This window comes from Hyaena hyaena, unplaced genomic scaffold (genome assembly GCF_003009895.1).
Source record: "Hyaena hyaena isolate Hyena2069 unplaced genomic scaffold, ASM300989v1 scaffold_369, whole genome shotgun sequence".
In the NCBI taxonomy this organism is placed as follows: domain Eukaryota; kingdom Metazoa; phylum Chordata; class Mammalia; order Carnivora; family Hyaenidae; genus Hyaena; species Hyaena hyaena.
Genome location: NW_024081000.1, coordinates 1,621,576 through 1,645,306, shown reverse-complemented (window position 1 = coordinate 1,645,306; position 23,731 = coordinate 1,621,576). Strand labels below are relative to the sequence as shown.

The window sequence follows — 23,731 nt, the reverse complement described above, 5'->3', positions numbered from 1 at the left end:
CTTTGTAAGCATCCCAGGATTACATTTTTGGTTTATTAAACTATAAAATGTATAAACCAATGTTAATCTGCAATACATGAAGTGTTCCTTGGGGCTGAACAGCAGGGAGCAGATAAAACTCATGCTCTAACATACAGTACATCGTTCTTAACATGGGACGAATGTTATACACAATTTTTAACAGTTCATTTTACTCCTTTTGAGAGCACTGTCACCAAAAGAAAAAGAGTGACCTTAATATAGAATTTCATGCACAGGGCAAGATCCATTGTTATGTATTGAATTTTCTTTTTACTTCCATATTTTTAATAGATTTGGAGGGGCTTGAGGTTATTTTCATTCGCTTTTCTTTAATGAGCTTGTCCACACAACCCATGGGTTTTCAGTCTTCATAAGCCAATTCTTGGGGGATGGAATATAGGTATTATTTGATTAAAAATCCCAGTGATTTGGTTGCTACACAATGGTTTCAAAGTTTAAAATTGAGTTTGAGGGTCACAGCAATGAAAATAGCTCAGACTCAGAAGAGTTAAGGAACCATTCCTTCGGACTTTGGCATAACTTAGTCCTTACAAATAATGATTCTGCGTGACTGGGGAATGATTTAAAATGTAGTCTTGTAGAGTTGAAAGGGTCCTTCACCTCATTTTCTGATCACCATTTCTATTTCCAAATTGGGCAAAATGAGCCATCACTTCTACCAAGGTACCAATCATTTTAAGCGATAATCCCATAAATCAAGTTAATTCTTAGGCTGCAAAAAAAGTCTGAATTTTCATTAGTTCTTAAAGATCTTAACTATAGGTTTCATATAGTTAGCATTTTAAGTTCAAACATCTCTGTAACTGACCATCACTTTTGCATTTTAGCATCACAGTTGTATGTATAATTTATTCTAATTAGGCCTGCATGTAGGTGGAGAATGGGAGGGGCAGGTCACTGTATCTTTTTTTTTTTAATGTTTTATTTATTTCTAGCAGAGAGAGAGAGACAGCGTGAGCAGGGGAGGGTCAGAGAGAGAGAGGGAGTCACAGACTCTGAAACAGGCTCCAGTCTCTGAGCTGGCAGTCAGCACAGAGCCCGACGCGGGGCTCGAACCCATGAATCGCGAGATCATGACCTAAGCGAAAGTCGGACGCTTAACCAAGCCACCCAGGCGCCCCAGGTCACTGTATCTTTTAATCAACACTATGGAGTGCTCTTGTTTGCACAGTGACGCATTCTCAAATACTCTGGCACTCTTCAAACTAACAGAGTTAACAGTCTAGGGACAGAGAAAACACTGGGTTGTGCATTTTAAAAGGTTCGTATAAGAGTATCGGCAGGAATCTCAGGTATTTGAGTCAAGGCTTCTGCAATTTATAACCATAAATGGCAGTAAAGGGCTTTTTTTTCCCCCTCCAGAGAATAAAAATCTTCTATAAACTTAAACCAGACTGAGTCTTTGAGTTCATGATGGTTATTGATATCCAGCTGCAGCAACTGGCTTCTTCCAACAACTCTACAATGAATGTTTCCCATATTGGGGCACCTGGGTGGCTCAGTGGGTTAAGCGTCCGACATCAGTGCAGGTCATGATCTAGTGGTCCATGGGTTTGACTCTGTGCTGATGGCTTGGAGCCTGGAGTCTGCTTCAGATTCTATGTCTCCTTCTGTCTCTGTGCCTCCCCTATTCGCCCTCTGTCTCTGTCTGACTCCATCTCTGTCTCTCTCTCAAAAATAAACATTAAAATTTTTGTTTAAAAAAAGTTTTCCATATTACCTACTTTCTATTTATCTGCACCCCTCTTGATCACTTCCAATGGGACTTATTGCATTTGGTAACATGGCAACAACTTATTATGGCATATCACAATCATGGGGGAGAACTGGTAAAAATTTCTAAGTCTCCATTCATCAATGAGAATCAATAAAGAAGGGAAGCATAAAGAAAGTACTGACGGTGTTGATAACTGGTGAGGATTTGGTCCAGGGGTCCAGGAGCATACAGTGAGAAGTCAGAGATCACCTTTTCCACACTGCCAATATGGTGGGGATTTGGGGAGAGACTGACTTGAATGCCAGTCTGGCGGGGAGTAATGCCTTCCTATCTAAGGTGCCATATATCACCTGCTCAATCATAGTTGTCCCTGACCTCAGGAAGAAAGCCTGTCCCTAAAACACATGCCCAGTGTTCAGAGATCTACTGAGAGATTCAGAGAACTACTGTTCAGAGATCATTGCACCTTTTTTTTTTTTTTAACATTTTAAGATAAGTATTATCTTATCACAACAATTTTATTATATGCCAGGCACCATTCCATGTGTTGTTGTTGTTTATTTTTTAATTTTTTTAATTTATTTCTAGGAGAGAGAGAAAGCATGAGCAGGGGAGGGTCAGAGAGAGAGGGAGTCACAGACTGAAACAGGCTCCAGGCTCTGAGCTGGCAGTCAGCACAGAGCCCGACGCGGGGCTCGAACCCACGAACCGTGAGATCATGACCCAAGCGAAAGTCGGACGCTTAACCGACTAAGCCACCCAGGCGCCCCTATTCCATGTGTTTTTAAGGGTAGTAACCCATTTTGCCATCTCCATAATACTGTGTGAAATGAGAAATATTATCTCCATTTTATAGATAAAATGTGGAGGCACAGTGAACACAGCACCTTGCCCAGATTCAACGTGGTTAGTAAGTCCGGGATCAGCACAGATTTTCTCTAAGAACCAGGTAGTGAATAGCATGGACTTCCAGCCATGCAGCCTCTGACCTCGTGGATGGGCACGTTCATGTTCCAACAAAATTTTATTTCTGGGCCCTGCAATTTGCAGGCATCGTATAGTTTGCATGTGCCATGAAATATTTGTTCTTTTGAATTATTTCAACCACTTAAAAGTCTAAAAGCCATTCTTAGCTCTTGGGCTGTCTGTTTAAACATAAGCAGCTCACTGGGTTTAGCTTTTGAGCTGTGGTTAATGGTAGAGCCAGTATTTGAACCTGGACAATGCAATTCCAGTGAGCTCTTAATCATTATAGAGTCTATATCATGATAATAATAATAAATCATGCTCTTTATAGAAAACTCAGCAAAGCATGAAAGAGAAAATAAGAGCCACCCATAAAACCACAACCCAGAAATAATCATAATTATATTTGATACTTTCTTCCATTCTTTTATCTACTGTATGCAGTATTCCATTTATTAATTCTAGCTCTTCACTTATCATAAGCATTTTTCACATTTCCCTGGAGGCCACACAATTATAGCTCATTTTAAAGGTACTAGGGGAAACTGCTGTTCTGAAAGAATCTTATCGCTAATAATTTCCTAAAGCAAAGAATCCTTTTATTAAGTGAGCAGTTGGTCATGTTCCATTTATCTGCTGCATGTTTGCATTTCTCAGAATTGGATTTTTAAAAGCAAGCCAATCTGTGCACAGGGATGTAGTAAAAAGGCTTTGGTTTGGCTTCTCACTGTCCCTTTATTAGTCAAATGACCCTGAGCAAATTGTTGACTTTCCTTTAACGCATCTCAGTTTTTGCTTGTACTGAAGGTAAACCAAGACCACCATATACAAAGTACTGAGCATGGACCTAGCAGAGAATAGTGGTCAATTGGTAGCAACAAGCCCTTATGTTCCTTGTTACCCCACACGATTCCTAGTCCCCAGTACCACCCACAGGAAATCAATTATTTCACTTGTGACTGTTGAGAAAGTCTTTTTCTGTTCTGTACACTGCAAGAGCTTTCCAAAGTAAAAATGGGCCAGTAATGCTAATCAGGAAGATTAATGAGGTGGGTGGACCTGAACTGGAAGCCTCCACCCCACCCACCTATCACTCCTGCTCCGCCCCAGATTCTTTAGTTTTCAAATGTAAGCCGTGCCCAGGTTCCTACAACAGCAGGTGGCATTCTGACATCAGCAGAGGCTGTGTTCCTTCAGGTACAGAGGAACCTCTAGACCAGACATCTGAAAAGAATTCAAAGCCCAACCAATTCCATGAGCAACAAAGATTTCGTGGAGCTGAAGAGTATGACGGCCCCTGGAGCTGAGGGCTACAGCAACACTGGCTTCCAGGTGAGCAGTTATATCTTGTGTTTGAGACCAAGTAAATGGAAATTATGCTCATTTCTCACCATCTTGGCAAGTTTCTGAACGAAAGCAGTGGGGTTCTTGGAACGCAATAAGAGTTTTTCATAATACTCTTTAAACCTATGCTTTTTTTTTCCTTTGTGGGCTCTTCTTGGGTTGACAAACCTGAAAAGCCTCTTTTAGTAGAACTTGTTTTGATCCTTGACTTGCCCTGTCACTTAGAAACAAGATTGTCTTCTCGGGCTTTTGTTTCAGGCTTATGAGCTCTGCCAATATTTTCCAAAGACCTGGTATGAGGGAAAGAACGGGGAGACTCCAGATCCTGGATGTAGTGAGCACTGTAGGCTTTCTTTCTCTTACACCAGCACCCAATGCCCTTGTCAGATGGGAGCCTGTGTGCCCGCCCCAGTGCAGCTGGGTTACGCAAACCAGTCTCATGTCATCAACCAAAACTCACAGAGTGATTAATGCTGCTTCACATCGGGGCTGGGTGCTGCAGAGGCCCGGAAGGAGCCCTGTAACCGGAAAACACTGGGCTGTTCTGACAGGCTCTGGGATGGGAAATTTTTCAGGGGTGTTCTTAGCTGTGCTTCATTTCCTGACCTGACATGGGAGCCCACACAAACAGGTGCCAGCAGCCTGTTGGGACTCAGGATCACCAAAAAGGCAAAACAAACTTTCAGGCACTAGCAAAGGAGGGAACAAGGAAGGTAAAAGGGCTTTGGCCTAAGTCCTAAGTCTTTTACCCACAAGTGACTGTAACTTCCTTGAGCTTCATTTCAGTTGTCTACACAGTGATCACACTGATCTTCATCTCATAGGTCATAAGTATAAGGGAAGAAAAGTCTTTTCCTCTACCCTCTTAGATTCAGCAGCTGAGGTCCACGAATTAAACTGAGAAATGGCAGATTACCTGGAGAAAGGCATACGAATTTTATTAACATTTCTCATTTTATATTAATGTAGCTTCACAGAAAAGAAATAAAAATTCAAAGAAGCATTAAGACTCAGGGTCTTATGTACCATTTTAACAAAGGCCAAAAAATTGTGGAGAAGTGATTAGACCAAAAAAAGGAGATTAGGATTTTAGGGTCAAGAAATTGTGGGAAAGTGACAAGGAGATATATGGGGGCAGCTAATGGAAGATAAGGCTTGACAGTGAGGTTTACCCAATCTTAGCACCATCTCTGTTTCCAGGGACAGGCATGTTCTCTGTCTGTTATGGTAGGTGGGACACCTGAGCAAGGGAAAGTTCTGCTCTGCTCTAGACAGAGAGAGGAAGAATGAAGGGCTCTTCCTGTGTCTGCTTTTTCTCAATTGCCTTCAGCTCAAAATAATTCTCATGCCAAAGTGGCAGGTTTGGTGGTGGCATAGCCTGATTCCCCTCATAAGGGTTAAATGAGAAAAAAGCATAAAGCAGAGGGCCTTTTATGGCTCAAGAGAATAGAAGGGCTAGAATGGAATAGAGTCAAAGTGAGTATGACAGCAAGACAAAGATGTCTGCAGGAGAGGCAGGTCCATGTCACCAACAACTGGTAGCCCAGCCAGTGAGAAGGACACACATCCACCAAAGATAGCCCTGTTTTCTATCCCTCATTCTCTTCCATCAATTAAAAATATTTTTTTAAAGCATCTCTAGGTCTCAGGGTGCAGAACAAGGCATCTCAAACCCAGCAGAATTCACACACATCAAGTAGCAACAATGTTCTTTCTTCCAACACCTGCTGCTTGACAAGAATTTCCAGAGACACATATTTACTCAGCAAAACCATCAACTGCGCCTTAGATAAGACCACTGCTGGAAAGGGATACCAATTCACGAAGGAATAATACACTAGTCTTGTCCTCAAGGAACAAGGCAGGCAGAAATTATAATGTGATGTAAAACAAAAACAAAAAGCAATGCTGGCAGTTGGCACCAAGTACATTACCAATAACTATGCAGGTGGAGCTGGGTTGACTGAGGAGTCTCTGATCACCTTGCAAAAGGGGAGAGAGCATCAGTTAGGGCTTAAATGTGGGCAGGGATTTCCCAGTTGAACAGAAAGGTGTGTCACCAGAACGCTGTAAGTGAAGAGAACTGTCTGCACAGGCCCAGGGGCCTGAAAGAATATGTGCACTGGGGATAGAGGAGTTGAGGAGCAGAGGCCCCAGAGAAGGGATGGGGCAGGCTGGCCCCAGATCACATGGCTTCCAACTGGCCAAGGCATCAGGAAAGAATAGATCAGAATTTACACTATCAAGGGGCGCCTGGGTGTCTCGGTCAGTTAAGCACCCGGCTCTGGATCTTGGCTCAGGTCTTGATCTCAGGGTCCTGAGTTGAAGCCCCACGTTAGGCTCCATACCCAGAATGGAACGTATTTAAAAGAATAACAAAAGAATGTATACTATTAAAGTATTGAAGTATTCTACTACCCCCATTGAAGGTGGACAAAATGGAAAGAGATTTCCGTGTGGTTGGGACACCATTTAGGAGATTGGTATGATAATCAGATTGTAGCTTAGAGGCTGAAACTACCAGAGGCTGGTGAAAACCAGCCCTAGACAGAAATGCCGATACTAGAAGGAGGCCCCCTTGGCCATGCAATTAGCATTGAGTCAGGGTAAGGTAACAGCTGCTCTGGCGATGAATATTTCCATTTTCTCCTCTCTAAAGTTGGATAATAATCCTGGGGTTGAGAGAATTAAATAAGCTAGTGGTTTTTTTTTTTAAATATGTAACATTATGTAATATATGTTTGAAAAAAACTGCTGTTTGTTCCAGCTGCTATAACAAAATACCACAGACTGGGTGGCTTATAAACAGAAATCTATTGCTCATCCTTCCAGAGCCTGGAAATCTAAGGCTGTGACACCCGCAGACTCGGCGTCTGCCAAGGGCACACTTCTTCATGGGCAACTATCCTCCTGCTGTGGCCTCACGTGGCAGAAGGTACAAGGGAGGTCTCCGGACTCTCTGTTGTGAGGGCACTGATCCTATTCACGAGGGCTCTGCCTCATGACCTGATCACCTCAAAGGCCCCATCACCTAATACTGTCACCTGTGCATTCGATATTCCAAACAGGAATGGGTGGGGGGCAGGGGAGTGGGTAGGGGACACATTCAGACCATAGCAAATGCCTAGCATGCACTGTGAACATAAATAATAATAACTCTAGGTGCTGGGGCAGATTAAAGAGAGTGAACATTTCTAGCCTGAGATCTCAACCGAGAAGTGGTTTCCTTTATGTAGACCAGAAATCCAGAAATAGGGCTGGAGCAAGGAAGACTATGAGTTCGTTTTGAAGTCTGTTGGTTGAAATTAGGGTGATTTCATAGCCCTAGATGACAATGGAGAGGAGGCCGGAAGCTCTAGGCATAAATGCACCTGGAGTCTACAAGGGAACCCCATGCATTTGGGGGCTGTTGGCACAACGATGAGCCAGCGGCGTGGACGACGCCAGGAAGAGGGAACCCAGGAAGCCCGTGTTTCAGGAGCTGGAAAGTTAGAGCAGTCAGAGGATGGAGCGGAGAGGCCACAGGAGAGAAAGGGGAGCAGCTCCAGGAGAGGGAAGGCTCTGGGGAAGCCAAGGGAAAAGAGAACTACAAGGTTAGCAGCAAAGACAAGTTCATTGATTTGCCAACCAGGAGGTCACCGGTGACCCATGTGGGATGGGGGGCAGTTGAGTGATGAGTGGGAGTTGGGAAACTGGGGGAAAATGAAGTCACAGAGGAAGCTCTCCTGGTGGAGAGCGGAGCTGGGAAGAGATAGGCTCAGAGGCGGCAAGATTGGGGCTGTGGGCAGAGAGCTCTTTTATTTTTTTCTAATTCATTATGAAATATAACATGCGGAAAAACACACAAAGTCAAACAGACAGCTTATTATAAAGTGTCACCCAGGTCAAGCAATAGGACATTGCTATCCCTCAGCTCCAACGCACCAACCCTGCACATCGGTCACAACTGCCCCTGCCTACGGGGGTAACAATGATCCCAGTGTTATGGTAATTACTACCCTGCTTTGCTTTATACCTTAACTTGTAGTTATGAATCCCTAAGCACTGCTTTTGCCTGTTTTTGAACTTTATATAAATAGAAAATTACAAGAAAATTCTTTGCTTATTTTAAAACATTTATATGGAACTAGGCAAGAGGAATTCTTTTGGACCTGACTTCTTTTGCTCAGTTTTGTTATTTCTGAGACTCAGCCATAGTGTTGCATGTAAGTGGGGCTCATCCAATTTCACTGATATACAGTGTTCTCCATAAACATTACACAATTTATGTGTTTTACTGTTGGTGGACATTTGTGCCATTATGCTTGGAGCTTTTAGGAGCTTCTAGAAACAAATACGGCTATGAATACTCTTAGACATGTTTCCTGGCCCATATGTAACAAATTTGTTTGGGGTTATATTTAGGAGTGGAATTGCTAGGTCATTGGGAATGCATATATATTTTCAACTTTAGTAATAAGGTCAAATTTGTTCCCCAAGTGGTTTCACTAATTTATATTTCCATCCACAGAGTGTGAGTTCCTGTTACTCCAAAGCCTCACCAATAGTTATCTGGCTTTTTCATTTCAGTGATTCTGGTAGCTATATAGTGGGTAGTGTAACACTGATATTTCATTTTAATTTTCTTATGTTATTAGCCACTAGATGCCACCTTTATGAAATAATTGTTGAAGTCTCTTGCCCATTTTCTCTACTGGATTTTGTCTTTTTTCTACTTATTTGAAAGAGTTCTTTCTTAAATGTTCTGAATACAAGCCCTTTTCCAATTATATGGTTTACAAATGACTTCGACCACTGAAACTGTCTTTCACTCTTTAATATTTAGATGCACAAAAGTTAATTATTTGAGATCCCATTTACCATATACTTCTGTTTTATATATCCTGTTTGAGACATCTTTTTCTTCTCTGCAAGGTCATAAGGATACTTTCTCATATTTTCCAAAAGCTTGTTATTTCCTTCTACATTGAGGAGTCTGGTCCCCCTGAAGTTAGATTTTATATATAGTGTGTGGTGGACATCAAGGTTTTGTTTTTTGGGGATGCCTGGCTGGCTCAGTCAGTAGAACATGTGATTCTTGATCTTGGGGTTATGGGTTCAAGCCCCACATTGGGTATAGAGATTACCTAAAAAAAAAAATCTTTTTTTGAATTTTTTTATTTAAAAAAAATTTTTTTAACGTTTTATTTATTTCTAGGAGAGAGAGAGAGACAGCGTGAGCAGGGGAGGGTCAGAGAGAGAGGGAGTCACAGACTCTGAAACAGGCTCCAGGCTCTGGGCTGGCAGTCAGCACAGAGCCCGACGCGGGGCTCGAACCCACGAGCCGCGAGATCATGACCTAAGCGAAAGTCGGACGCTTAACCGACTAAGCCACCCAGGCGCCCCCCCAAAAAAAAATCTTTAAAAGCAAAAAAAAAGTTTGTTTTTTCTATATGGGCATCCAATTATTCCAGTGCCGCTTTAAAAAATATATATTTTCCCCACTTGACAAATACCACATTTATCTGGTGTCCATATTTAGGGTAAGTCTTTTTAGAATAGAATAACCAAAAGACTTTTCCAAGGTCAAAGGAAGGAGAAGGATCCAGAGAAGAGGGAGAGAGGAAAGCAAGAGAGTTCAAATAAAGGTCAGAATTTCTAAGGGTGAAAATTCAGGCAATTTTTGAAAGAATAGTTTTACTAAAGGATGTTCCTTAGAATCCCAAGTGAAGTTTCCTTCTGCCTGTGAGTAAATGCTGATTGTACCATCAGAGCCACAGAACCCATGCTCACTCTGAAGCCAGCTGGGTGGGACCCACTTAAAAGAGTTCAAGACAGATGAGAAACCTGCACACACACAGAGAAAAGCTGAACTATTCCATGAATTTTCTGGTAGGTCAGTGGGATTTGAAGAATTTGTTAAATGGAGGTCAAAATTTGGGAGGTCACATAAGTGAGAAAATGTTTGGCAGAGACAATTTGAATAGAGAAGTTCAAGGTTGTTGGTAATTATGCAAAGTAAAGAGGAAGGGCATTGTTTCTCTCTAATCCCCTGAGGGAGGTCAACACGAATCACACCAGGTGGCTGAGTGGGTTTCCACTAAGTCAGGACAAGCTTGGCTACAACTATCTAGATGCTTTTCTCCCCCACTGGTGAATTAAAACACAGAAAACACATGATAATAATTGTCTTTGTGAAGAAGGTTTTAAAAAAAACTTCTCTATCCTCAAATCAGATCATACCTAGACTTATTTCTAACAGCCTAGATAACTAAAACCCAAGACACTTCTATGACATCTTAGAAAAGATTTAGAGATTTAGGTTTTTCCACAGTCCCTGAATTGATTTATTTTTTTTCACAGTGTCTTAATTTAAAATGAAGGTGATGGCACCTACTGACCCATCTAATCCAGACATTGTTGATGTTGATGAGAAGCTGGCCCTGGATGCTAGCTCAACTGTCACGTGTCAAATTGAAAAAAAAAATCAAAAGTGGGGAGTATTTGGACTTTTATAGAGACAGATTATTGTGAACAGGAACCCCAAGTTTCTATTGTGCTACAGAAGTTTGAAACTCTGTCTTCAGATTGTAGATTTAGGCAGACATAGTATAGTATGATTTTCACTCAAAGCCCAGATCTGGATTTGGAGGAATTTAATTGTACTCCACACGTGGACAAAGGTGTTTGACCCAGAAGCCACGTACAGCCTTGGCATGCCTGATTGGTCTTTCTTTTTCCTAGAAAGGAAAAAAGTTAAAAAAAAAAAAGATAAAAGAAAATATTATATGCATGCCTTGTGTCTTCTGGAAGTAAGTAAAGATAGAGGTTTCTTGGGAAAACACTGTGAGTCACACGGGTAAGGACTCTTGTGGGTGTTCAGGAACAGAGTAGATGATTACCAGGAATGGTTCGGTTGAGAAACAGGGAAATGTAACTGAAGACTTCTCAATGTTCCTTTCAGTCTCTTAGTTCTGCCAGTTCAAGGCTTTGCTTGCTTTTCCTCTAAGAGCCAAATGCTTTGATATAAAGCACAACACTTATTGATTCAACAAAAATGTATTGACACTGTGCCAGGGATTATGCAAAAAGCAGGAAATAGCTACCATTTGGTTAAAATTAGTCTGCAATGGCAAATCAGCACAACACAGTTTATAAAAAGTGCTATTCATGACATAAGAAGGTGGTCTCATCTAGATGAGGAATTGGGGACTATTTCCCAAATATTCCCAATGAACACTTCCAGGCTTGCATGCATGCATGCATGCATGCATGCATTCATTCATTCATTCATTCTGTTAGACCTCCCTTTCCAAAGGAGAATCACAGAGGACAAAGCCCGCAAAACACAAAAGGAGTTGGTTATTCAGGTTTATTTTAGTCAGGCCAGACGGCCCCTCCCGAGCACCCAAAAAGTCCTCGGAAGAGCGCCCTGCAGAGCCATAGCTCAGGGTTTATATAGGGAGAGGGGCGAAGCCGGTGTACAGAAAGTGAGAATTTTGCAGTTAGAGGTGGCGGTTGCTTAACAGTTGCTTGAAGAACATGTTTGACTGATCTAATCACAATGTTCACTAAAGATTTACATCTCAGGAGCTTGCTGCAGCCGGGAGGAGTTAGGTTGCTCAACCCCTGATCTTTTACCCAAATAGAGCTCGAGATCAAACAATGGTTGGTATTTCCTTGTTTGCAAGCCCCTCACCTTTTGGCCCAAGGGAGTTTTTACAATTCATTCATTCATTCATTCAACAAATATATAGTGAGCACCTACTCAGTGGGTGTTAGGCATAAGGAAAATACCCAGTAGGGCACAAATAATTCCCCAAGCTACCATGTCAAAAACTTTTTTTTTTCATATGGTACTGTGTGAAGAAGTCAAGGCCCTGATTAAGAAGGTATGAGATGCACATACAGGAAGACAGAAAAAGTAGTAAAGAGAAACAGACAGGAATAGAGGCTGGTTCTGATTCACCTCAAGACTTCTCACTGACTTCAAAATCTTGGTCCCAAGAATCCAAAACCAATGATAAGTTTAGGTTTAAAACTGAATTTCTAGTCTCTGCAGATTCGGGAACATTCTAGAATAAACTAGCCAGACAGATAATAAGGAGTTGTAAGCAAAGTAATGGTATAAACTCCTCCATGAAACATGGTCAGTAAACAACCCAGTAATGTGAGGTAAGGCTTTTTGCACCACAAGAAAATGTCAGTCATAGTTAAACAGAAGCCAAGGTAGGCATACCTGCTTCCCTATGAACTCCCCAGCCGCCTTACTCCCTCCACCTGCTCAGCTGTTTGAACATAACACAGTACAAACACCACAATCTATAAAGTTGTGCAGGTGTCCCCCAGTGGGCCCTACTTCCTTTTCAGCATCCCTCCCTTTGGACTATATCACTTTAGCTTTAAAGAATTTTTATTTTTTGAATTAAAATTACTGTGTCCTTGTTTCTCATACACCTGAGTCCATTGCTTCAGAAACATTTGCAAGGAGGAGGTTGATTAGAGGGCACTGGCCTAACTTGTACAGTCAGAGAGATTTGAAATAGAAATTACTTAATTGAGGGCCAGATCCATGCAGATAGAGCAGGTGGGAGCAAAGGTCTTGTTACATGGTATGTTGGATCCAGCAAGGAAGGGAGAAAGAGACAAAGACGTACAGAAAGCCAACAAGATACCTTTCCAGGAGCCAGCAAACATTAGGCTTCCTGTTGACCCACATGACTACCTCCTTGTTCCCTGTAGAACATGGGCTCTTGAGGTCAGAGAAGAAGGAAGAAAGAAGTAAGAGTGGAAGCGTTTTGAGAGCACACATGGAAGAAGAGGTGGTGTATAATGGTCCAAGAACTGACTATACTGCATGTGACTTTGACCTTGGCTGAAGATAACAACGGGCCCCTTCTTACGGAGGAAGTGGAGAGGGAAGAGAGAAGTGAGCTTCTGAGGAAAGCCAGGCTGGGGAGGGCAGGGGTTAGCAGGGCACAGAGGCTAAACTTAAAAGTCACACAGTGAATCATTATGAGGAGAGCAAAACATAAATTCTTTGGGTGAAGAGTTGAGGCTTCAGAGTCAGTCTGTCACGCCTACCACTTAGGCAAGTTATCTAACTTCTGCATCTACTTCCCCATCCCAAAACAGGTCCTAATACCCTGCATCAAAGGACTGTGGGGAGATTAGTGGAAAGCACTAGCACGCAGCAAATGCTTAAGTATCAGTAACCATTAACCAAACCATTTAGCTGGGGATGCTATTTTGGTGCAGAGCTGAACCAAAATTTGAAACCCACTGTGAAGCCTGCCTCTTCATATAGTAGATACTGGTGGAAACCTATGGAAGATGCCAATGGGCAACTTCGGATTGTTTTAATGGCAGTCAAATGTAAACCTCAAGCTCCTTGGGTCCCTGCCAGATTGAGAGACCTTGGCTCCCAGCATTTGTGTCTCTTCAAAAGGAATTTTATAAAGTTATTTTTCAAATACTTTGGCTCATTCTAATCCATATCTTACTTCATCAAATGTATCTCTAGAAGAAAATTTTACAGGCTCTACATTTATCCCGTGTGTTTCTAATTAATTTATATTTATTTAGTCAGTGCTCTTTGGAAAAAGGTGCTTGATAACCAAGGTGATTTTAGGAATTGCTAAGAAGCAATGTTTTTCCAAATGTAAGCAAATTCAAATGTCCATGGCACATGTATTCTCTTTAATGCCTCACCATTAACTGTTATGGCATGAAATAATCTGGCTCAAGATAAGACTAATACTTAGGAAGTGACCATGACTTCCCAAAATAACACAAGAATAAGGCAGGCAAGCAAATAAGGCTTCATCCTGAAGGTGATTTAGACTTTGGCATGAAATGCATTTTCATTTAAAAAACTCTATAACCACGTTTGATCCCTTTAGACAGACTGGATTTGCCTATTAAAAACAAATCAGAGAAGGAAATGAGAATAAGAAGAATTTTAGTTTCAATTGATAGAGTCAAAGGGATTATATCTTTATTTCTTTCTTTTTTTTTTTTTTCTCAACTATAGGAAGATGTTTTGCTGTTAAGAGCATTTCTGTTTCCCTTATGCATCTTTGGAATTTCAGACACAACCAAGTTCATTCTAATCAATCTGTAAAAGCATTAAAAGGTGCAGGACTTGAATTTTTAAGTCTTTACCATGATTGTAATAAAATAATTAATTGTATTATTATTATGGTTGACAGCTTCTCTTCAAAATTCCCTGAGAACAGGGACCAGCAACCAGGATAGGAACCATTGTCTAACTCATAGTAGGTACACAAAAAATATTTGTTACAGAAGTAAATGAGAATGCCTAAGACAGAGCCCCAAGGAACTATATGTAACATTAAGGGTTGAGTAGAAAGGCTGATATGATACAGGAAATGGAGAAGTCTGGGTGACAAGAGGAAACTAGCAATGTGTGATATCACAAGTTGGACAAGAATATTTTAAGGAGGAAGTGGCCCATTTTGGATATGAAAACTGGATTTAAGGACATAAAAACCATCAATGACTTTGGCAAGGATCATTTCCATGGAGTGGCAGGAATGGAAGCTATATTGGAATGAGTGGGAGACTAAATGAGACAAGAAAATGGAACTAGTGCCTTTATCTGGGCTGCTATAACAAAACACTGCAGGTTGGGGAGCTTATAAATAACAGACATTTATTTTTCACAGTTCTGAATGCTAGAAGTCCAAGATCAAGGCACCAGCATGGTCACATTCCAGTAAGGGCCTACTTCTTAGTTCATAACCAATGTCTTCTCACTGTATCCTCATATGGTAGAAGAGGTCAGGGATCTCTGTGGGACCTCATTTCTAAGGGCACTACTCTCATTCATTAGGCCCCACCCTCATGACTTAAACACCCATCTACTAGACCCGACAGGCATCATCTCCTAATATCATCATCTTTGGAGGTTAGAATTTCAACATGATGAATTTTAGGGGCACACAAACATTGACCATCGCAACCAGTAAGTGCAAATGGAATACTGGTTTTTAATGGAAGGAGAAAGGATGCTTATCTATGAATTGATAGAGACGCAAATACCAGAGAAGCAAGAGTTAAGTATGGTAATGTGTGGAGAACTGCAGAGCACTGTGCCTGGCCCAGTAAGTAAGGAATCCACGCATTGTTATATTATTGCTCTAAGAACAGCTTGTCCAGGCTGAAATCACGCACTACCAAACACAAATTATCAACCCAAATATCAAAGCTACAATGAGAGGGAAAGGCAACCTAGCAGGAGGTCAGTTGTGTCTTGGAATGTACAGTTCTTTTTTTTAAAATTTTAAAAAATGTTTTATTTATTTCTGAAAGAGAGAGAGAGACAACATGAGCAGGGGAGGGTCAGAGAGAGAGGGAGACACAGAATCCGAAGCAGGATCCAGGCTCTGAGCCGCCAGCACAGAGCCCGACGCGGGGCTCAAACCCATGAACCATGAGATCATGACCTGAGCCAAAGTTAGAGGCTTAACTGACTGAGCCACCCAGGCGCCCCTGGAATGTACAGTTCTATCTTTTTATGACTTTCAGCTAGCTTCAGCTCTGAAAATACTGCATGTAAAAAAAGAAATTAAAAATATACACAAGGGCATTTGTAAAAATTTAACTCCAGTATTGTAGTGATGACCTGGTTAGGATGGTAATGAGCACACCACTCCATTACCAAGGCATGTTTCCCTCTTTATTAATTAGTAAGTAACTGGGGAGAGGTGACATTCAAGACTATGTGAATATCCAGTTCCCCAACACATTTTGCCCAATGTTTTTAGCATCTATTGATAATCCATTCCTGAATCAATTAGTACTAGGGAATTGCAAATTAAGGGTTTTCATTTCTTCAATATTCCTTCCCTGACATTCTTCTGAAGAGGATAGACTTACCTTTGATCATCTTTCTTTCTCAGTCTAACATTCTCTTTCCTTTTATTACATATTTTATAATCAATTACCAACATTTTTTTGCTTCCTGCAACATTTTATAATGAAGATTTTTAAACACACAGGAAAGTTGAAGTAATTTCATAGCAAACACCTATATATCCACTACCTACACTCCATAATTAATATTTTACCATACTTGCTTTCTCATGTATTTGTTCATCTACCCTCTACCCACCCATCAGTTCATCTTATTTTTTGACACAAGTAAGTTGCAGATATTATTCATGCTTTCGACTTTTTAGTGTTCAACTTGTCCGAAACATGGCCAGTGATCGCAGAATGCGTTTTGACAAGGATTGAATTTATTAGATACAACCATCCTAGACAATATATGAAGTAAACATTTGTAGTATATAAAACTGAGAACATGTTTTAGCATATTAATTCTTTTAACAGATGGCCAGAAACAGGAGTGGGGCCAAGCCTTCATGGTACCTGTATCTTACAGCCTTCAGTGGCGCCACCCAGTGGACATTTTATGCAGCAACTGCTAGTGTACCGCCTACCCAAAGGTGTCTGGTGTGACACCAGAATTACATTGGAAGTTAATCTGCATTTCATCTTCTAAACATAACCCCAGACTTTAATGAATTTTGACAGAAAAAAATGACCACCTTTGGAAAACCATATGACATCGGCCCCGATTAAGCAGGACACTTAAACATCATTCATTTGCTGCTTATTTCAATAATCTGTATGAACACGATGCTAAAGCCTTTATTCCTCGGTATTATTTGCTTTAACCCACTGGTAGATTTTCTGGAAGATCATATGGACAGACGCAGAAATAAAACCAAGATAGCCAAGTGCAAATAAGAATAAAGGTCCATATTCTCCCAGATTTATTTATGATTGCTTCATAACTAAGAGAGCCATCAGGTGGAAGATGAAAGCCTTCTACGTGGGCCTAAGGGGGAAGAGTGTGTTCCATCACACAGACCAAGAGGAAGGAGAACTGCTATTTTGAAATGAATGTGAAAGATGCAGAAGAACCCTCACTAAATTGAATTAATACATACAAATGGAAAAAAAAATTGTTATCTGTTGCAACATCTCCAAATATAACTTACATCCATGGCATTGAAATTAAGGTAGTTATTTACATTAGCCACATTTGTTGGGGTTTTTTTCTTGTTTTTTAAAGTGTTGATAAAGATGTATATACACTATCACAAATTAATTTTAATACTTTAATAACTAGATTTCAATAAAATTATTTCTGCTCTCTCTCTCTCTCTGTCCCTCCCCTGCTCATGCTCTCTTGCTCTCAGAAATAAATAAACATTAAAATTTTTTTTTAAAAAGTGGGAGGGGGAGGCCTGGGTGGCTCAGTCAATTGGGCGTCTGACTTCAGTTCAGGTCATCATCTCATAGTTCACGAGTTCAAGCCTCACATCAGGCTCTGTGCGGACAACTCAGAGCCTGGAGCCTATTTCAGATTCTATGTCTCCCTCTCTCTCTCTGTCCCTCCCCCGCTCACACTCTCTCTCTCTCAGAAATAAACATTAAAAATTTTTAATTAAAAAATTATTTCTTTTTAATGACATTTCATTTTATGTATTTTAAAACATTCTGAAAGGAGTCCACTGGCTCCATCAACTGTCCTGCCTGGGAACACTTTTCAGCTGCATGTAGCTTCAATCAAAGTGACAGATTTCAACCAGAGGCACAGGGAGGTTAGAAATATACCTTTATTCTGCAAAATATCAGGCCCTGCTAAAATTCAGAGCCCTATATTTAAAGGAAACTGAGAAGGATAGATATTAGGGACACCTAGCAGTCATGGCTACAATGTATTTTCTATTGGGGTTATATAATTCAGTAGATGTTTATCAGATTCATATTATTGTCATCTTGGTCTTCCTTATTCTTACTTTTGCCCATTTGATCTTTCATAGACTGAAAGAGTTCTATCGACTTTTTTCTAAATGTGTTTCTAGATATTTCTCCCTCAGTTTCCTTTACATTAATCTAAACTATTTGTACACAGACAGCCAGGCTTCTGAGAGTGAGATTATACTCTGACCATTGTTTCTTTTGGAGCAAGTAGACTGCATTTTTAAATCCTGTATTCAGTCTTGGTCCATTACCATCATGACCACTCCCAGTTTTATCTTTCTGAGTCCCTGAGTCATTTCCAGTACAAGTCTTCCTCCGCCTAGAATGGGACTATGTCCCAGTAAATCCATCGTAAATTGAAAATATTGTATGTCAAGAATGCATTTAATACACCTCATCTACCAAACATCATAGCTTAGCCTACCTTAAATATACTCAGAACTCTTATGTTAGCTCACAGTTGGGCAAAACCATCTAATACAAAGCATATTTTATAATAAAGTGTACAGAATATCTCCTGTAATGTATTGAATACTGTGAAGTGAGAAATAATGGATGAATGTGCACAGAATTGATGGTTGACACTAGTGATCTCATGGCTGACTGGGCAGTGCCCAGCATCACGTGCAAGGATCATACTGTATATTGCTAGCCCCAGAAGAGGTCAAAATCTAAAGTTCAATGTACAATTTGTACTGCAGTAAATTCATGTCTCTTATGCACCATCATAAAACTCAAAGACATCAGAGGATGTCTGTATATGGTTGTACACACTTGTTACTCCCTATGACTCAATCAAATCCATTGATCTGCCAGATGGGTGTATTTGTTCTTAGCTCCTCTTATCATATTTTATGTTGTGTTTTATAAAAATCTTTTCACTGTATGGTTTGTATATTCTTTATTTTTGTTTGTTTTCTTCTGAAGATGTATTTTTTTGTTACCTGAATTGTTCCTTTTATGATGAGCTTAAGATATAAGTAATCACAAAATTAGTATATTTTTCTAATATCTGTTATTTTTTCCTTTTTTTCTACCACTTGATTTTAGTGGAATATATCTATTTTAGCATTTACCTTTCTAAAATACTGCTGCTTATAATCTCCTGCAGTTCCCAGAAATTAAAGGATTAGAAGATTGGCCTGCTCACCCTATCTTCTACTTTTCTTTCTTTTCTTCAGCTAAGGGTTCTGAGTATCTTTTCTACACTGTGAGGGGTTAAAATGTATATAATTTGTTCTGGAATCTTAATCCCTGGATTAAAGTTTTAATTCATTAAATAGATTCAAAACATACTATCACTCCTTTAGCCATCATTTCTCATGAGTCTTTTGTTTTGCTGAAGTTTCTCCCCTAGAAATTTCTCCAAGAAGGCCGTGGAAGCCATTTCTAGGAGATCTTGCAAGCTTAAATTGATTTTTATGAATCTGATCATTATAAGCCTTCCCCTGATTTTTCTCGTTTGGGTACAGACCCCTGCTTTTCCCTACTTCCTGTACTCAGAGGTTCTGTTAGCCCCTGGCTCACAAAGATCACAAGGGGGGAATGTTATCAGTTTTCTGTGGTCTTGCCTCTTTGTGCCCAATTCAAAGCTCCCTTCAGAGCATTCCGAAGTGACAGACAATTGTGCCAGGGAAGTGTGACTACAAACCACAGGCTGAGCCAGCATTTCCCTCTCACTGTCCTGCTGCTCCTTAACCCAGTCCGTAAACCCACACAGGCTGGTGAGAAAAACAGGAACATCTCAGGGAAGAACGGTCTAGCTAGTGCCCATGGGCTACATTAAGGATTCTGTAAACATGAGATGAGGCACAAGGCTACCTGAGACAAAATGATCATGTGCTGTGCAATAAGTAAAGATCAAAGGCTCCTGGACTACAACCTTTGAAAATGCCATCATTCCAAGGCAAAGTTCAAGCAATTTAGAGGAAACATTATAGAGCAAATGGCCTTAAAATGTTTGACATTTGTAGATATTTATTTATTTTTTTTTTACAAATAGTTTACTGTCAAGTTGGTTTCCGTATGACACCCAGTGCTCATCCCCACAAGTGCCCTCCTCCATGCCCATCTCCCCCCTCCCCCCCACATCCATCAGTCCTCAGTTTGTTTCTCAGCATTCAAGAGTCTCTCATGGTTTGCCTCTCTCCCTTTCCCTCACCATTTCCCCCCTTCTTCTCCCCCATGGTCCTCAGTTAAGTTCCTCCTAATCCTCCTCTATGTGCAAACATGTGATATTTGTCCTTCTCTGCCTGACTTATTTCGCTCAACATAACACCCTCAAGGTCCATCCATGTTGCTACACATGGCCAGATTTCATTCTTTCTCATTGCCATGTAGTATTCCAAGAAGATAAACCACATCTTCTTGATCCATTCGTCCGTTGATGGACACTTAGGCTCTTTCCATGTTTTAGCTATTGTGGAGAGTGCTGCTATGAACATTTGTAGATATTTAAATGTAAAACATAAATAAAGGGGGAGCTATATTCCCAAACAATGCGAAGAGATCAGATGCATGAAACAGATGTTGACTTTTACATGTCAAATTTCAACCATAGAGAGCAAAGTGGACTATAAATGCTCCCAGAGAAGCAGGTAGGTAGCAAACTCAACCCACCTTGGACCTATAATTGCTCAGGCAGCATGGAAAGTTCAGAATGGAACCCCAGGCTCAAGGATCTGCCCTTCAGAGCATCTCAAGTGAGAATGGAGTACACTCAGCAACTAATGCAAAAGAGAAAAATTGAGTGAGCTGTTTAGAAATACTCATACACAACACTACAACATGATCACCCATTCAGTGGAGTGACAAGCTTGCATTTAGAACACAACATTCATTGTAGTTCAGTGTAGTAAGATATCTAGTAATCTATACTAATGTATCTAGTAATCTGAATTGTTAAGTGGATGATCAGAAACAACAGGCTAAGAAGTAATTATGAGACACCCATTTAGGCCCTATGACTCCAATTCAACAAGAAGCAATAAAACAAAGCAAAGCGATGTCTTAAGGATTATTTTTCCAGTGCCAATCAGCACCTAAACACCCCCATCATTTCTGCTGGAAATCCCCAAATGGGAGACATTGTTCCTCCTGAAAATGTTAAAAAGCCAAGGTGTACACTCTACTAGGGGTAAAACAATCCCATTACATGTTACAGAATACATCCACAGGTGCCCTTCTCACCACTTACACCTATTCTGCCCCACCCCCAACAACACACACACACACACACACACACACACACACACACACCGATTCCTCTTTCATTAACTTTAAAAAGGCAGGCCCCTTCCTTGGGTTCCAAAAGTTTCAGATTCTGCCACCAGGTGGCAGGAATAATCAAGAATTAGCAGGAATTACCAAGAAGGTCCCAGAAAATGTCAGGATTCTGGAAAGGATCATGAGAACACCAAATTGAAACTGTGGTATAGATGGGTAGATGAGGCTGAAAAGCATCACTCATAGCATTAGGAACCCCAGGACCAGCACCCTGTTACCTGTGCCCTGTATTTCCACCAACTCATACTGGGTTTCACAGTAAAACCTTGGATTGTGAGTAACTTGTTTTGTGGGTGTTTCACAAGAGGAGCAAACATTTCTAATAAATTTTACCTTGATAAACGAGTGATATCTCGCGATACAAGTAGTACATGATGCCAAATGTCACATGATCACAACTGAGCCAATGGTTCTTGAAACTTGCTTTGATATACGAGTGTTTTGGATTACAAGCATGTTTCCAGAATGAATTATGCTCACAAACGAAGGTTTTACCATAGTTATAACTTTTCAGCTTTATTTATTTATTTTTATTTAAAAATTTTCAGCATCCATGAAAGTGAGAATAGTAAAAGAAGTCCCTGAGTGCTTGCCAGCCAGCTTCAGGAATCAGCACATTTTGTTGTCTTTACATAGCATATATAGCACCCCCTACTTTATTTTTTACCAAATACTCAAAGGTACTACATTGCCATACCAGTTAATGCAACATCAAAATTTCTGTGGTTCATTCATTCAACAACTAATTATTAGCAACAACAACTAATGATGTGTGGGAGGCACTGTGCTAAAGTAAGATACGCAGCTGTGACCCAAAAGGGCAACATGCATGAGTCACGTGTGCGCTGCAAGTTAGATTTTATCCACATTTTATACACCCTTGTATTTTAATAGATGGTAAATGCAACACGAGTTGGAATTGTAATTTTTATAGATCCTTGGGGCTAGACAGATCTAAATTTAATATCAAAGTCATACACTTGTTCTTCTTTCAAAGACAAGGTCACAACTGAAAGGGCAGGCAAGGGACATTTCCTGAAAAGCTACCTGACACGATTTATCTATCTTGTTGCCTTACTTGGAATGAATCACCTTATGAAGGCAAGGTGGGATGAGATGGGAGAAAGATTGGACCTCAAAACAGGTAAAAGAGCAATGAGCCAGGTGGTATCTGGCACATTTCAAAACAGCAGCTCAAGAGTAAGGACACTCCTCCAAGACCACAGCCTACTCCCATCCATAAAGTAAAATCAAAACATCTTGACATTTTTCTGATTCTCATTACTACTAGAGATTGCTTTAAGCTAAACAAAACACATTGTAGCGTCTCAAAAATCCAACATCTAAGACGAAAACTATCTGGCCTACATTTTGCTTTCTTTTATAAGCTGGAAGCCTGTGGTATGTGATGCACCCTAGCCTCTTCTCTTCTTAGTATAAAGTCATATGACTTATATGAAGCCACCTGGTTCTCCTTTCCCTCTTCTTCAAGTTGGACCAAACCATTCCTTCCATCAGAACAGAATAGAACAGAGATCATCTGTTCTGTTTCTTTATGAGTCCGAGATTCACTGGTCCTTTCTTTTTTCACCTGACTCATCTAAACACCTGCTCTTTGCTGTCCCATCCCTCAAAAGTCCTCTAGGTATCATTTTATAATAAGAACATTTGAGTTTCTTGGTTCTGAAACTGTATTTTTGCAATCTGTACTTTTTCCTTAGAATGAAGACGACTTTGATGGAAACCAGAACATATCAGGAAACAGCAACTCACTAAGGTGTAGAGTTGCGCAAAACACCCAGCAGGTAGGGCGACAATGGTTGAATGAATCTATTACCATAGTAACCGCTGTGCAACAGGGCCTGACAGCTGTGGGGACAGAAAGCGTGCACTCAGCTGGCACTCGGAGGAATGAATTAAATGGTAATTAGAATGTGTAAGGCAGAGTCGTGAAGAAAACACACATGCTCAAACAAAGAGATTTTGTTTGTACACCTGTCCCCAGAGTTTTTGATGGCGAGAGTACATAGGTTTCTCGGACACATCACTATTACAGATGCCAAGCTCCTTCCCAAGGCAAAAAGCACTGGCTTAAACCAAAGCATCTCGATTTTAAAGTAAGCGAGTAAGGTTCTGAGATATGGTTCTAAAACTATCCATCATGCTGCTCGGGTTCATCCATGACACCTAAGCTTAGAGCAGGCTGAGTGACTCTGTTGCAAAGCCACTTTTATTTCTTTTATATATTGAGTTCTGGGTAGGATCTCATTTAAGAAAGTCTTCTGTTGCTAAAAATCAAGCAGATTATTCATTGTAGGTCATCCGTTTTTGGTAATTCTGGGTGTCTAATGTCAAGCCATTTATTGGAGGGAGTTATTCTTGTGATAAAAAGAATAACTTGTTTAAAGTAGAAAATGTGGGAAATAACTTGTTTAAAGTAAAGCAAAATTTGGAAGATAAAAAAGAATGACCGTCATAATTCCAGGAAAAAAAATCAGTGCCTAACATCTTAAAATGTGACCTTTTAGTGCGAATATACACCCCCATGCACATGTCACCTATATTGGGATCATGCTATCCATATTATTACTGTCTATT

At 40.5% G+C, this 23,731-nt stretch overlaps 1 protein-coding gene across 1 annotated transcript in view; it reads left to right on the top strand.

The window, feature by feature from the left end:
* The first annotated feature begins 3,913 nt into the window (after positions 1 to 3,913).
* The window catches only part of SLC28A3 (solute carrier family 28 member 3), a 49,399-nt gene continuing 29,581 nt past the window's right edge, over positions 3,914 to 23,731 (top strand). The window contains exons 1-2 of the mRNA XM_039250398.1: positions 3,914 to 4,057; positions 22,855 to 22,938. Coding sequence (XP_039106329.1) covers positions 3,980 to 4,057; positions 22,855 to 22,938 — 162 coding nt within the window. The 5' untranslated portion in view covers positions 3,914 to 3,979. The remainder of the gene's footprint in view (positions 4,058 to 22,854; positions 22,939 to 23,731) is intronic.